This window comes from Mirounga leonina, unplaced genomic scaffold (assembly GCF_011800145.1).
Source record: "Mirounga leonina isolate KUSES-001 unplaced genomic scaffold, KU_Mleo_1.0 Mir_154, whole genome shotgun sequence".
Lineage (NCBI taxonomy): Eukaryota > Metazoa > Chordata > Mammalia > Carnivora > Phocidae > Mirounga > Mirounga leonina.
In genome coordinates this window covers 11,303,537-11,319,794 of record NW_023270389.1, presented here as the reverse complement: position 1 = coordinate 11,319,794, position 16,258 = coordinate 11,303,537, and the positions used below count along the sequence as shown (strand labels likewise).

General features: G+C 46.6%; 1 protein-coding gene and 1 pseudogene across 1 annotated transcript in view; both read left to right on the top strand.

Moving 5' to 3' along the window:
- MTARC1 (mitochondrial amidoxime reducing component 1) overlaps positions 1 to 8,584 on the top strand; it is a 29,888-nt gene extending 21,304 nt beyond the window's left edge. The window contains exon 7 of the mRNA XM_035010088.1: positions 4,221 to 8,584. Within this exon, the coding sequence (XP_034865979.1) occupies positions 4,221 to 4,347 (127 nt within the window). The 3' untranslated portion in view covers positions 4,348 to 8,584. The remainder of the gene's footprint in view (positions 1 to 4,220) is intronic.
- A 7,065-nt stretch (positions 8,585 to 15,649) lies between these two features.
- LOC118014622 lies at positions 15,650 to 15,755 on the top strand (annotated as a pseudogene).
- Positions 15,756 to 16,258: the final 503 nt, after the last annotated feature.

The following is a 16,258-nucleotide window of genomic DNA, read 5'->3' as shown; positions in this document are numbered from 1 at the left end:
TCCTTCCTTCCTTCCTTCCTTCCTTCCTTCCTTCCTTCCTTCCTTCCAGATTTTATTGAGGGGGAGACAGAGGGACAGGGAGAGAGAGTCCCAAGCAGATTCCAAGCTGAGTGCGGAGCCCGACGCGGGACTTGATCTCATGACCCAGAGATCATGACCTGAGCTGAAACCAAAAGTTGGACACTCAATGGACTGAGCCACCCAGGCACCCTACTCTTTTCTTTCTTAAGGGAGAGTGACGTCCTCACTGATCCCTAGGGCTTAAGGTGTGGTGGGAGTCTGTCATTGCTGCTTCCAGAACATCTGGCTCCTAATTAATAGAAAGAGGAAAGCACGTTTGCTTTGTAGATGCAAAAGTTTTGTTGGACACCTGAATACTTTGACATTAAGGACATTTGCCACTTGTGTTAGGCTGTGTTGAGCTAAAGACAGAAGGATATAGTGGTAATACTGTGGGAGGAGACAGACACCCCCAGCCCCATCTGGCTCTATCACCAGCTGATTGTGTGACTTCGGCAAGTCACTTAGCTTCTTGATGCTTGTCTCCTTATTGGTAAACACTGGACTAATAATACCCATCCTGGTTGATCAGAATAAGGCAATACATATGATTTTAAAAAATGGATGATAAAATATTGTACACAATGACCGGGTAGGCTCTGGTTGTTGATAGTCTCAGTCTATGAACTTGACACCTTCTGGGAGAAGGAGAAGTCTGAAGACACTTCTCTCTGTTCTCTGAAGCTGCATTAAATAAAACTCAACCCAGATCTGCTCAGCCTCTAGGGCTCCCCTCCTCCAAGCTGCCTTCACAGTGCTGTTTCATTCTTTTTTTGAAGATTTTATTTATTTATTTGACAGAGAGAGACACAGCGAGAGAGGGAACACAAGCAGGGGGAGTGGGAGAGGGAGAAGCAGGCTTCCCGCTGAGCAGGGAGCCCGATGCGGGGCTCGATCCCAGGACCCCGGAACCATGACCTGAGCCGAAGGCAGACGCTTAACGCCTGAGCCACCCAGGCACCCCTGTGCTGTTTCATTCTTAACCTGGCCATCGGGTTAGTGGGTTGTGAGGCCTCAGAAGTGGCCTGTGCCCCAAGGTGGGGACCCAGTGGTGACCAGAGAGAGACCCTGCTTGTCATCACGGCCTGGGCACTGACCAGTAAACCAGCAGACCAGGCAGAGTAAATGATGAGCGGCCCTCACCGCGCACAGGACCTTACAGGTTTCCACTCACACCGCACCCTTCCAGTTTGGTGACCTCTGTTGAAGTTAAACAAAGTGTCTTGAACAACCTCCTGCTCATTAGAGTACTTGTATGTTTCCTATTCACTGAAAAAGAAAATGCATTAACAAAGGAACTTTTAAATGAGTTTGTAGTTTATTAACCCCCAAAACAACAAAAATATATCTTTGAACAAAATCATAGGTGGTCCCGGGAAGATACAGTACTGTTTGCAGTCTGTTGAACAAAGCTTGATGTGCACGTGCATTCGCAGACCGCTCGCAGTACCCGCTCATCCCCACAAGGGGTCGCCGATGATCTCGTTAATGGGGGCTTCCCGCGTCCCTGCAGGGGCCTGCGGTGTTAGGGGGAGCTGCAGGTGGGGTGAGAGTTGGGGAGGGTTGTAGGGAAGGCAGGTCGGCACACAGCCAGCTCTCCACTGCCACAGCGCTCCCCGTTTCTATTCCTAGGCGACCAAATGGACGGCCACCTGCGAACCAGGTGACCAAACCTGTGCTCCCACGAACCAACATTCTTGCCCCACTTTGCGCTGTTTAAGGGGGCTGGGCTGGAAGGGGCCCTCCCCTCTCAGTTACCTGGTCGGGGAGTCTATGTGAGTGGTTGATGGGAACAGACAGGTGGAACCCACGAGCGGCCAGTCCTCTGGGTACAAGAACTGTATTAACCCGCTCAGTTTTTCTCAGGTCTGTGCGTGTACCCAGATGGTGTATAGATGACCAGGGGTCAATCACATCCTAGGTAGGAAGCGTGGTGACTGTGGGTGGAGTGGTTAGACCCCGCCTGACCACTGAGATCTGCGCCCTGGGGCATGTTGGTTACTCCTGAGACTTAGCTGTAGAGTGGAGAGAACTCACATTCTCCCCTAGGCTTGTTGTAAGGATTAAGAGAGATTGCTGTGTGAGGTGTTCTTTAGAACTTTCAGCCCCCCCCCCCCAACCCTCCAGAAATAATCCGAGTTGAGGACCCAGGCTCTGATCTTGAAGAGGCCACTCTCTGATAGAAACGGATCCTAAAATGTCGCTGGTATTGCATGCTGATGGGAGAGGTAGGTGAGGAGAGGGTCCAAGCTCATTGTGGGGACCTGACTGCTGAGCTGGGGAGTACTGGGGGCGAGGCAGGGCCGCCTGGGGCAGCAGCTCATGGCCTTCATCCACCCGCTGATTCCTCATTTGTTCGCTCAGCCAGCCTTGTTGGAGAGGCCCCAGTGTGCCAGGCTCTGTAGCAGGCTCAGGGATGCAGCAGGGACTGGGACAGGCAGGGCACCTGCAGTCTGGCGAGGAGCCGAGGGTCCTGGAAGGAGCCTCTGGATTTGATCTGCTCCAGTTGCTCATCCGCAATTTCTGAAGTGAAGGACAACATAAGGACCAGCTTGCCACAAAAGCACCCCCCCCCCGCCGCCGCCTTTTAAAGCACTATAGAATGAAATGAAGACATTCTATAAAAATGTTTGAAATAGGGCACCTGGATGGCTCAGTCATTAAGCATCTGCCTTCGGCTCAGGTCATGATCCCAGGGTCCTGGGATCGAGCCCCGCATCGGGCTCCCTGCTCAGCGGGAAGCCTGCTTCTCCCTCTCCCACTCCCCCTGCTTGTGGTCCCTCTCTCGCTGTGTCTCTCTCTCTTGAAAAATAAATAAAATCTTAAAAAAAAAAAAGTTTGAAATATAAAGATGATATAAAATTGGAGCTAGCTTCAGTGAGAAACTGAAGGAAAACTTTCTCCCGGTGGAGGGGAGAGGGGGGTAGAATGTCGCATGTTCTTCCCACACACTCTACCTGGGGCTGCTTGTGTTTTCTGCTGGACAAAGATGTTCATGCTGATTCTAATAGAGGCTTTTCATTCATCCATTCGACGAATGATTGTGGGTCACTGGGAACGGGTGGGGCCCAGCACTGGGTGTGAGCAGTACGAGGGAGTTCGTCACAGCTGCTCTCCTCCAGGGACCCTCTGTCTTGCAGACAGACAGACATGTGCCCTGACTACAGAACAAGGCATGGGAGTGTTCCAGGGGCAGGCAGGGAAACACTGAGGATGGGAAAATTACTCCTGGCTGGGGCTCCTGGACTTCCTTCCTAGGAATGGAGCATTTGAGTTGGGCCTTGAGGGGAAGGTGGAATTTTAACGCATGGGGAAGCCGAAGAGGGGCATCCCACAGGAGTCTCGGAGCTGGTGAAGTGCAAAGCAAGCTAAAAGGACATTGAGGGATCCAGTAGAGGGTGACACAGGTGCAGGTAAGGGGCAGAGGGTGACAGGTTTGAAAAAGCTGCTGGGGCCAGGTGACGAGCCTCCCATGCCCCGCTGAAGAGTTGGAATGTTAATCTGTAGGCACATTGAGAGTGTCTGAGCCTGGCATGATTAAGACCAGAGCAGAATTAAGAAAGTAATACAGTGTAGCACCAACAATGAATTGGAAGCCGGGGAGCGGAGAATGAGGAAAAGAGGTCGGTTATGAAGTTGTCACAATGGTCTGAGCATGCTGGAAGCAAGGTGGTGGCCTTGGGAGAAGCCGCGAGCAAATCCTGTGATGTGGGGCAGGAAGAACCTCAGGACTTGGCAACTATGGAGAAGCGGTGGAGAGTGAGGGGAGGGGGGTACTGGAGGCCCCCAGGGCTCCAAGCCTGAGGCACTGGTAGGATGGTGGTTCTAGTGAGGAGAGATGCCTAGAGAAAAGGAAGGTGGGAACGTGTGTCTAAACATCTCAAGTACGTCATCGCTTAATGCTGCAAATGGGAACGTTCCATGGAGGGAAGATGTGGGGGTCTGGCCACTGGGGGCTCTTCTGTAGTTTATGCCCCGGGCAGGCCGCTCATTGCACAACTCCAGGAGGCGCTCTTCTGTTAGACTTTGGTGGGAATGGTGGCCCCTGGTGGCCCTGTGGGGGGTGGACATTTACTTTAGCCGAGAAGGACGCATACGCTCTTTGAGCTCTTGCTTCTGTTTGGCGGTGGTGACTCATCGTGATCTTTCTCCTATTGCAGTTATCGTCTGTGTGACGCTTCTGAGCAGAAGCTGTATGGAAAATCACCTCTCTTCGGGCAGTATTTTGTTCTGGAAAGCGCAGGGACCATCAAAGTGGGAGACCCTGTGTACCTGCTGGGCCAGTAGTAGGAGTCATGTCCTAGAATGTCAGGTACCTTTGAAGAAATGTCCTCAAAAATGCCAACACTGGAAGCAAAGTTCTGGAACTGATACCTCAGCATTTCCTTTAGGTCTGTGACTTCCAAGCATTTCGTCTTTTGGACTTCCTGGTGCCTCAGTGCCCCCTAGTGCCTTGGTACAAGGCAAAGAAATACAGTCGTGGTAACTTAAGAGGACTTCAGTAAGCCACTTAAATGACAAGATAAAATTCTGAAAACCCCCTGTGTAACTGTGACTGTGGGATTCCTGCTCCTTCTTTTCCATTTACCTATCCAGAGGGCTAACCTCCATAATCTCATTACCACCCTGTAGGGAAAGAGAAGAGCAAGAGGAAGAGTGGGCAAGTGAGGAGAATGTTCTGGAAGAATGCGATGGAAACGAACTAGCTCCCCAGATAAGGCTGGAGGGTCACATTACTTTTCTCCTCAAGCCCCAGACTAGCTTTTGAGAGGCAGAAAGAGCCTGACCTTCGGGAAGTGCTTGAGATGTTAATTTTCCATAGGTCATCTTGGATCTGGCACTGTTGCTCCTCAGGCAACGTCCATGAGGGTTTGATGGATCCTTTGTAGCATGCGGTGTCTCTGGGCTGGAGAACAACATACGTGCCAGGGTAGAAAATCAACTCATGAGAGCAGCCTTTTTGTCAGACTCTGATGTGGAACATGTGAAAAGCAAGACAAAAACTTCCTCGCCTTGAAACAAAACACCAAATACATCTCATTAGTAATCCCAAAGTTTTCCCCACATAGGAGAGTGGGCAGTAGGACTAGGGAGGGGAAGATCCCTAGTTTGATGTTGTCTGAGAGGCTGTTTAATGTTGCCCAGGGAAATGATGGTGTCCTTCTTGGCAGAAGAGCAAGAAGAATGGGAAAGGCGAGGATGCCACCTAGTGGCGGTGAATGGTAGCTCAGCCCATGCTGTGGAAAAGATTGAAGAAAATACCTGTGGATGGGTTTTAATTTTCCACCCCTGAACTTCTTTTTTTTTTTTTTTAAAGGAAGTGGGGGTACCCTCCAGGTGCTCTCTGCTTCTCGGTTGTAAGTATTTGATTCTCTAAAAGCTCTCAGGAGGGTGGCCGTGCTGTCACAAAGCCCTCCGGGATCCTTGCTGGTCTCATCAACTCATGACCGGGTCCACCTCCTCAAATTCAGGGTGAGAAAGTTCTGGAGTCCATGGATGAGAAGAAATGTGATTTTGTGATGTGAAATAAACCCCTGAAAACCTTTCAAAGGAGAAAAAGAAAGCATGTTCTAGTTCATTAAAAACCAAGACCTAATCTTTCTACTGATCCAATGATTTAACTCTAAGTTGATGAACCATTTCTTTCACTGGCATTTTGTCCCTAGGAAGCTGACCAAATCATGAAAAAATGTTCCCAAACTGTAAGTAAATGGAAGCTACTTTGACTAGTTTCAGATCTTACTAACTTCTTGGCACAGAAATCAGACTCTGACGCTGACTGATGTGAATGGGCAAAGCCAATAATTCTGTCGCCTGACCAGACCCGGGTCTCTTACAAATGGACCTGCTCACACACAGCTTCCCCAGGCAAACACCCATCTTTGACGGGCTGTCAAGTGAACATGCTTTTTACCAAAAGCTGTGCATTTTCCACGTCGGTTTTTATAAAAGAGGTTAGTAATCACTGGAATCTAGCCTAGCTCTGAGGTAACGTTAGAAGTGAACAGGTGCATATGTATATGTTTTCTGGTTGGCGAATTCTTGCAATTTGTGTTCTGTACACTTGGCGTGAAGTGCAGAATGAAAACAATCCATCAGGTAATCTGGCCCACCACCTTCCCCGATAAATCCACTGTAAGCTAAAACTACAGATAGAGGCAAAAATAAGAGTTCAGCAAGTCACGTTCCTAATGGGGCCTTGGGGCCCCACGGCAGAATGCACACAGGATTTAAGAAACCAGGTGAATACGGACTCTGAGGGCAGCCAAGAGCTAGGCACTGGTGAGAAACTCAAGGCTCGTTTGGTGGCTGTTCCTAGAATTTGTAATCGGTGGCAAGCTGAATGCCTTCGACCTGAAATTCTAACCCTTTGTAAATAGTGACATCCAATGCTTCAGTGACCCATTCTGTGTCAGAGGCCACCCTTCCTGCTGACCCTGTCATTGTCTGCAATGCAGAGCAATCCTCAAATGGGGGGGGTACCTGGACACCATAATTTGTTGGGAGTCCCCTTCTGCCCCTCAGAGTGTGAGGAAGATTCCTGTCTGGAGAGAGAAGTTCCAATGACCTCTAGAATCTCAGAGTAGTTGCCAAGCTTTCTGTCAGTGAGATTTAAAAGCCATTTACTTGTGTTTATTTTATATTTAATGAGTTAGTTCATGCCAAAGGCCAGGCTGATGTCTCGTTTATTTTGGATACTGAACATTTGCACACAATTCCACTTGAAATATAGGATCGGGAATATAGACGATCACAGACCCTCAGAAAGGTCTTACAGCTGTGGGTGATGGACATTTGAGGTCAGGCCAAAATATCCACTCTTGGTGGGTGTTGTATTTCATTCTGGGTGGCGACTTTGTGCTGTAATCACAGAGAGAATTACCAACCAAGAGCTGGAGATCCTGAAGAGAAGAGTGTGGGAAACGCTCTACTGGGCAGACTGCTCGAAGGCTCACTTCTGTGGCTGTTCAGAGAAAAAGTTGGAGCTTCACAACCAGGAGACAGAGCAGTGACTTAGACACATAGGGCAGAAAAAAATCAGGTTAGGCCTGATGGAAATCAGGCAGTTGTCTGGCAATGAGAGATCCTCCTCCTGTCTTTCTGCCCTGGAGGATGTGGGGGGCAGGGTGGGGAGGTGTGCTTGTTGGGGACTGCCCATTTGGTAGTACCGTGTGGAGGCCAGGCCAGCTTGTGACTTTGGGAAACTATCTGTGAGTCTGTCACCAACAGTGATGGCAGGCTGGAGCTCCTGGCATGTGTCCCCAGAACTCTGATAGTGTGACAAATTGGAGCGGTCCATGATGGCAGAGAGCAGATGGTCAAGAGTCACTCAAACATGCTGGAGGGGCTCTCACACCAGGCTTCGACTGTAGGTCTAACCAGGCCGTTGGGGCCTTACCTTACACTATACTTCCCTAGGTTTTTTTGGTCCATGAAATTCTGGAACTTTGCCTGGAGGGATGCTCCTAAAAAAGAATTCCATGGACCTGTAACTCTGGCAAGTCCTGTGTGCCTCCCTTTAGATTTCTTCAAAGGCCTAGCAACTCATTGGAGGCTTGGGACCTGCATCGAGGAATTCTGTTTAACGCTGCCCTCCTCCAAACTCCTATCTGACCCCGTCCTGAGAACCCTGTTCTGACCTCCAGATCTCTCAAGGGGGCACCAGCCAGGGGCAGGGAATCACGATTAGCAAGAATGCTGCACTCATGAGAAGGTTGAGGAAGTTAAAAGAGCCCCCAACCACATGAAGGAGGCCTCTCTTGGGTTGCTTCCTCTTGTCTTCTCCCTCGTCCCTGGACTGAGGCTTAAAAGGATAAAGGAGGTGTGGAGAGAGCGTCTTAGACCAGCTTTCCTAATATGGGCCTTGGGGAGATGCATTCCTTTTCTTTGGACTCGTTTTCCAAACCTGCCTTCATGGATGGATAGGGTGGACCAGGGTTGAGGGGGTGGACACAGAATCTAGTCTTGGCCTTACAACAATACCACACCAGTTCTCCAGGATGCTTTATGCACCAGGGAGGGGCACTATCTTCCCACCTGTTAGCTTTACCTTTCCCACGCAACTTGTCAACTAGAGTTGCCTCCCACTACATTAAGCAGAACTACCCCAGGGGTCCTATTGCCTCCGACCATACATATATACTCACTTTATCCCATGCTCTTATATTTGCAAGAACATTGTTTGCTTCTACCACTTTCTTAGAAATGGACAAGTGAGTTATGGTAGTGTCTGAAGTTGCCCAATTTTAAGCAAGGGGAAGAATCTGGTTGAAGGATTCAACAAAGGCTCTTGGAATTGGGATAATAGAAGTGTACCTGATGTATCCCTTTGTTTGCTTTGACTGCACTGTCTTCGGAGGAAGAGGCCCAGCCAACAGCTTTGACTATGATCCTGTTCTCCCTCAAAACACAGCTGATAGGGGACTGGTGGGGCCATCTGGTCCCATCCTCTTCGGCCTAGCTCAGAAAGAGGAGTTGCCCTAATCACATTATTAGTCTTCCTGGACAGGCTGTAGTAACAAAAGGGGCTGAAAAGTGTCTTCTCATCTAACTTCTTCCAAGGCTGATTTTGATGGCTGGGTCAAGTTCACTCACGTTTGGCTATTGACCAACCTAATCTATTCATTCTTGGTGGTCCTCAGTCGTGCTCCCTTACCGTCACAGGGCATTCTAGACTGCTCTTCCTCCTACCTCCCTCCTGAAGCCCACAGCCTCTGATTCTTTCCCTTCATTTCCTGCTCTATGCCCTCTACCAATCCCTGACCTGTATCTTCAGTAGTCCAGACTCCAGTCCTGGGGGAGCCCTGTGGGATGTAAGTCAAGGCTAACTTCTCTCTCTCTCTTTGGGATTTGCTGGGAGTATTGTAAATAAAGTGTTGTCATAATTATTTCTGATTAATATTTTTACACCTAATAAAGTTTCAAAGGGATGGTGTTTACTTGGTCTAGGGGAGGGGCACCTTCCAGATGACTTGCCCAGCAATTAAAGCGGCTCGTTAGTCGGAGGCCCGGGATGGCCGAGGACAGCTGGAGAGCTCTTCTTTGCAAGCAGCTCTGGTTAACATCAACCAGGAAAGCTCTTTGTAAACACATGAATAATTGATCGTCCAGCGCTCACATAGCTACTGAGGATCTGAGCCTGTATGACTCATTTGCAAGCCAGCCCTGTCGTCTGGATGCCATAACATTGGAGGAATGATGATTGTTTCTTGGAGATTCTTCTGTGGCCAGAGTTGCCAAGACCAAGGCTGTAATGGTTTGTTATGATGACCTTTGTTATTCCATTAGGCTCAATTGCTTTAAAAAATGATGTGTGCATACTTTAGGAACGTTTTTACCCTTTACGTTGACCTGACATCATAGTTTATATTACAAAATGTATTAATGACAGAGGAGTGTTTTCATGTCCCGAGGACAAATTTTAACAACCATAATCTGCCCTTAAGTCATCATAAATATAAATGTATTGGTCAAACAGATCTCGTTAATGTGGCCAAGATAAATGCAAGTCTATATTTTAAGGCAGTTGAAGTTCTAGAGAATATTTGGGGCTTTCTGTAGGGCTAAGAGATCTTGTATACGTGCTATCAAAGGGCTGAGAAAATTAACATGTTTCCCCCTCTGGTTTTTTGTTGGACAGATATAAACGTCTTGGGGTTGTCAAGTAAGATTGTTCACATAGTTTCTGGACTCCGTTATGCCTGGTGGGGTGAAGCTTAGTTCTTAAAGCTGTCTTCTTTTCATTATGCTCACAGTGCTTCTGAAAAGAAACAAAATAAAGATTTCAAGACTTAGCAATGTGTTGCTCAACCCCATTTTCCTGTATTACACTGTGCCTTGAAGTTTTAGTTTTATGAGTGCCCCCTGACCCACCATCTTGCTTCCTGTGGGAGGAGCCCCCTTTCAACGGATGTACAGCTGACATTTTGCAGTCGATATGCTGGGCACGGGCTGGGTCGAACACTTCGTCTTCCTCTCCGTCATGCCGCGCTCAGAAGTGTTGGCTGTCGCTGGTTGTGTCCACATTTCAAGCTTCTCAGGCAGAAAATGAACCTTTATGTAGAATCCTTTTTAACTGTGTTCTTAGTCTGAACCATGAAAATGTGTTTAAGGCAGGGATGTCTCACTGAGAGAGCAGACTGTTTACAGGGGGAGTTCGTCTCCCCTGAATATGGCAGACATGCGCCATGATTAAACTCTGTGTGGATTAGGGTCACCTGGCAATGACTGATGAGCACTTCAAATAAAACCGTTTACCCTTTGTCCCTTAGAAGAGTCTTCCAAGAGGAATCTTCCCTCTGCATCAGCTGTTGTCTTTAGTAGCACCACCTATTGGGTTTTGGAGTCCTGATTTTGCCTGGATACCCTCTCTGGGGTTGGGGAGTGACTTGTTTTCTAAGTTTGATGATGTGGCGATAGTTCTGTGATAATTTCCTGTGTGGTGTAAACCTTTTGATCCGTTTAGAAAGTGAGGCATATACACCCAGGTTCACAGCAACACTATTCACTCTAGCCAGCAGGTGGGAGCAGCCCAAGTGTCTGACGAGAGATGAACGGAATGAAGAAAATGTAGTAGGGGCGCCTGGGTGGCTCAGTCATTAAGTGTCTGCCTTCGACTCAGGTCACGATCCCTGGGTCCTGGGATCGAGCCCCGCATCGGGCTCCCTGCTCAGTGGGGAGCCTGCTTCTCCCTCTCCCACTCCCCCTGCTTGTGTTCCTGCTCTCGCTGTGTCTCTCTCTGTCAAATAAATAAAAAACCTTTAAAAAAAAGAAAATGTAGTATATGTATAGAATGGAATGTTATTCAGCCTTAAAAAGGAAGGGAATTCTGGCACATGCTACAACACGGATGAAGCTGGAAGACATGATGCTGAGTGAAATATGTCAGTCGCAAAGGGACAAATGCTGTGTGATTCCAGTCATAAGAGATATGTAGCGTAGTCAGACTCTGAAGCAGACAGTAGAATGATGACTGCTGGGAACTGGGAGAGGACGAATGGGAGTTAGTTACTGTTTACCGGGGACAGAGTTTTAGTTTTGTGGGATGCAAACAGTTCTGGAGATGGATGGTGGTGATGGTTGCACAGCAGTGTGAATGTATTTAATACCACTGAACGGTAGGGGCGCCTGGGTGGCTCAGTCATTAAGCGTCTGCCTTCAGCTCAGGCGATGATCCCAGGGTGCTGGGATCGAGCCCTGTGTTGGGCTCCCTGCTCAGCAGGGGAGTCTTCTTCTCCCTCTGCCTGCCGCTCTGCCTACTAATGCTCTCTCTCCCACTCTCTCTCTGACAAATAAATAAAATCTTTAAAAAAATACCAGTGAACTGTATACTTCAAAGTGGCTAAGAGTAAATTTTAAGTGATATGTATTTTGCCACAATTAAAAAATAGTAATAAAAAAGAAAAAAAGTGGGGCACATCAGAGACTTGGAATTGACTTAATCCAAACTCCAGGGCCCCCTTTCTGGAAACAGCCTGACTCTAGCCCCTGAGAGAACCCCACCCCCATCCCAAACACCAAGAACACCTCTTGCTGAGACTAAAGAGAATAAGAAATTGAAATGTAATGACTTTAAACTTAACCTTGATCACAGATGAGATAACTTAACTTTAGACTTTAATTTTTTGTTTTAACTTCTTTGGACCTTAACTTGTTTGTTTGTTTGTTTGTTTTTTAAGATTTTATTTACTTATTTTAGAGAGAGCGCAAGTGGGGAGAGGCGCAGAGGGAGAGGGATAGAAAGAATCTCAAGCAGACTCCAATGAGCACAAAGCATGAAGCGGGGCTCAATCTCATGACCCTGAGATCATGACCTGAGCTGAAATCAAGAGTTGGATGCTCAACCGACTGAGCCACCCGGGCGCCCCTGGACCTTAACTTGTAAGGGGATTTTGAGCTTTGGAGTCCCTGGTAATTTGATATTTTGAGAGGAGTTAAGTTCAAATGTAGAACATCTTACAGTTGGCCTTTTTTGTTGGGGTGCCTCTATGATATCATTGGGTCTCACTGCCTAATTTCTAATAGGTTATGTTGGTTGATGAGGCTGGAAATAGATTGAGATGGGAGAATCTACATTTTCTGTCTTGACTACAGAAAGGCCTTGAAGAACATAATGTACTGTATGAGCCCATCTCAGAAACTTCTGGGGCAAAAATCTACACTGCCTGCCCAGGAAGATCCCTAATGGAAGATCCCTAATGGTGTTAAGGATGACAAAGATACTGTCCCACTTCGGGTTGACCACAGGCATAATGGGTAAACACAGTGGGTCCAAAGAACAACAACAACAAAAAAATTGGCAGAGGCAGAGATGGTAACTTCCCTGCAATAAACTGCTTCAGGATTAAGATGGCACGTATCCCTAATGTACCCACATGAAGGGATGTTAATTAGTCTTGAGCCTTCTCTGCCTCCTCACACTCTCCTGCTCAGGGGAGACCTGATTGGTAAATTTGGGGGCAGCAATGGAGCTCTGCCCCACCTTTCTTCTTGGGCTCTGCTCATCTTTGAGCTGCAGGATCCCAGGTTTCTTTGAGCCAGGTGGTGAGCTTGGCAGAAAAACCCTGCCCTTGTTGGGAGAAGCCTGCAGTTTTGTGTCATGCTGCCTGAGGCTGGGTGGATAAATTCAGCGCTGGGATTCAGCATGAGAAATTCCATTGCTTCTCTATTTCTAAACCACATCCTCCAAGCTAATCTTTATCAGTAATAGAATAGGTATTTTGATCTAAAACAAGAGGATTTTTCTTTGATCTAAAACCACATCCACATTCTCATTATGCCTTCACATTTGTAGCATGTCATGAAGTCTGCGGAGTACTGTTGACCGCACACGCTGCTTCATCTCCTGGCAATCCAGTGAGCTCAGATGGATGGGAAAGCTTTTTGTAGCTGCTGCAGTGTTATAACTACACTTATCCCTGATTGCCTAAGTCCTGTTGGTGAGGTTTGAAGAGATTACCTAACTTGCCTATGTTGTAGGTGATGGGCTAGAATGAGAACTCGAGACTTCTGGCTTTGGGTCAGGTTCTCCTCAAGAATCAGTTAGCAAGAGTTATCTCAAAGAGTGGTAGTACCTTCAACTGGAAACTGGTTTAATCCTACAGTTTTGTTTTGAAACATCTGCTTATGACTTCAGGAAGGGACCTTTAAGATCAGTGTCCGTAAGCTCTAGTGTGTATGTGACTCACGTGGGAACCTTGAGTAGAGTGGACATTCCGGTATCTGACACCCAGCTATGCCGGTGGCGGACTGAGGTGGGGTTAGGAATTCTCATTTTTATAAAAACCCAACTGTTCTAAATTCTTACCTGATTTTCTGTAGACCAGTTCTCACAATGCTCACCCCGCTGTAATGTGGGCATGCTCCTTCATGTGGGTAAAGAGTGACAAATCCTGGCTTTCTTTGAAAAAGGGAACTCAGAAATACATCATGGTTAACCACGGAGGCACACATTTTAGATGATGGGTTTACACTGATGCAAACACACACAGAGGCCCCTACAGCCCTCAGGGGACCACAGTACCCCCTTCTGGAGGCAGGGGTTCTGAAAGACAGCAGAGTTCTGAAGGCACCAAACCTACCACCTGAGCCTCCATGCAACTGAGTTAACGGCCACATCATTAACTAATCCTGAATTAATTCGCCAGGAAGGGGCAATGCCTGGGGCTTAAGCATTGCCTGTGTGTGCACGTTTGTGTGGGGAATAAATGAGAAAGTGTTTTGTAAAAATATTTGCTTCTTTTTTAATCAATTAGTGCCTTTCAATGAATCAACAAATAAGAAGGAGGCCCCAAACGCAGTGTTAACAACATAAAGAGTATAGGAGCCGATGGTATGGTTTAAAAAAATATTTAAAGACAAGGTAAGGATTAGGAATGCTGATGAGTAATTGCTACATTCTCTTAGGGCTCAGGGAGATGCTGTGAGCCTACTGGTTTTTCTCTCTTTCTACCTCCCAGCCAAGCTTAAGAGGAAACTCCTTCCACGTGAACTGGAACAGATGAATTTCAAGCTTCATTGAGAGCTCTAAAACCTTAAATCCTTCTTGAAAATAACCTGCCTCTCAGGAATTTTTGGTCCCCCCAAATTATAAAGCTTTTCCTCGAGCTGTGGAATGGCGGCGTTATTAACTGTGATTACTTAAGTCTCTGAATAGAAGGATGCAATAAATCTGAAAGTACTTGTTCTGGTTTGTGACTAAGCAAAACTGTATAATATTAAATCAGATGTTGTTATAAACATATGAAATAGCACATTTTTTTCCCAACTTGGGGCATTGTGGCATGAAGCTTCTGGGAATCTAAAAAAAAAAATGTTTTTACATTCTTGGATCCTGAGACTGGTTTCTGCTAGGTTTTCTTCTTTCTGAGCATGGATGCTAAACAAAAGTGCTTCTGTTTAGATCTCTGTGTTTTCCCAGTGAGTTAGCGAGGTTGAGTAGAGGTGTTCTTACTCTTTTGCAGGCTGTTCTCTGGGGTGGAACTGGTGACCCAGGCCATGTGTGTGTATGTGTGTGTGTGTGTGTCTGTATATGCCTGTCGAGCAGGGAAGATGAATGGCATCTGAGTACCCTGGAATGTTTGGGTTGGAAGAGCTCTTAGACACAAACTAGTTCACCAACCTCCTCATTGCCCAGGTCATGTTTTCAAACTTAGGTTCGAATGTGTGGGAGAGAGAAAGCTACACAAATCTGGAGGTGGGGAGGAATTTTGAAATTCAAGTCCAAGTTTCTAGGTTAGACCTCTGTGGCCTCTGGCTTGGTTAGAGGAACAGGAGCGTTGTCAGTCATGTGACAAACCTGCCGCTGTCCTTGGGGGTCACACCCCCAGGCCTGGGTAACGACAGATAATCATGACCCTGGGAAAAGCTTCATGTCTGCCTCTGGTCAGTGGGCAGGTTGGCTTCATTTTCCTCCTCAAAGGAGTGGTAATGCCTATGCATGGGGTATGCGTTCCCGAGCAAAGAGCCACAAAGAAGTCAACAGAGGGAGTGTTAAAAAGTGATTACAGTTTTTCTTGTGTTGGCACTTATGAGCAATTTTTCTTTCTATAGTCTCCCAATATATTATTTTTTATCATTAAGATAATATATTTATGTTAAAAATAAAACTATAGCCTCAGAATACTTGTGTATTTAATAATCGCCTTTTACAAAGATTATTTAGGATATTAATAGCATTTCACAAGTTATTTAGAGCTGCGCTGTCCAAGATGGTAGCCGTTCAGGGTTATTGACACGCGGCTGGTCCAAATGGAGATACGCTGTATGTGTGAACTACATAATGAAATCTCAAAGATTTAGTAAAAATGAAAGAGTGTAAGGTATTTCTGTAGTCATTCTTATGATTATGTGTTGAAATGATAATTTGGATAAACAGGGTTAAGTGATCAGAATTAATTTCATCTCTTTTTAATTGGCTACTAGAAAATTTATTTATTTATTTATTTATTTATTTATTTATATTTCCTTAAGTTATATCTATGCCCAACTTGGGGCTTAAACTCACAACCCCAAGATCAAGAGTTGAATGCTCTGCTGACTGAGCCAGCCAGGTGCCCTGCTACTAGGAAACTTAACATTACATATGTAGGTGCTGTATGAAGGAGAGAAGGTTAGCCTTCCCCTTGACAAGGACAGGGGAGGCCCTCGGACCTGTACAGCCTTGTCACCTACTTGGTGGCATCTAAACGTTATGAGGATGAAGAGTGACTGCTGAATGGGTACAAGGTATCCTCTTGGGGTAATGAGCATGTTCTGGGTAGACAGTGGTGATGGTGGCAGAATATTGTGAATGTACTAAATGTCAGTAATGATAAATTTTATGTTATGTGTATCTTACCACTATAAAGAAATGTGGGGGCACCTAGGTGGCTCAGTCAGTTGAGCATCCTATTCTTGATCTTGATTTCAGGTCACGATCTCAGGGTTGTGGGATGGAGCCCCGCATTGGGCTCCATGCTCAGTGTGGAGTCTGCTTGAGATTCTCTCTCCCTCTCCTTCTGCCCCTCCCCTGGCTCATGCTCTCTCTCTTTCTCAAATAATAAATAAATAAATCTTTAAAAAATTGCATATGTGGCTCACGTTATACTTCTGTTTTCAATGCTTGTTTCAAGTAAAGAGGTGGGGGGTGTGGCTTTGCTGAAAACGGTGTCTCTAGAAACAGAGAAAAAAGTTGGAAGAGACAAAGATAGGCTGAAGT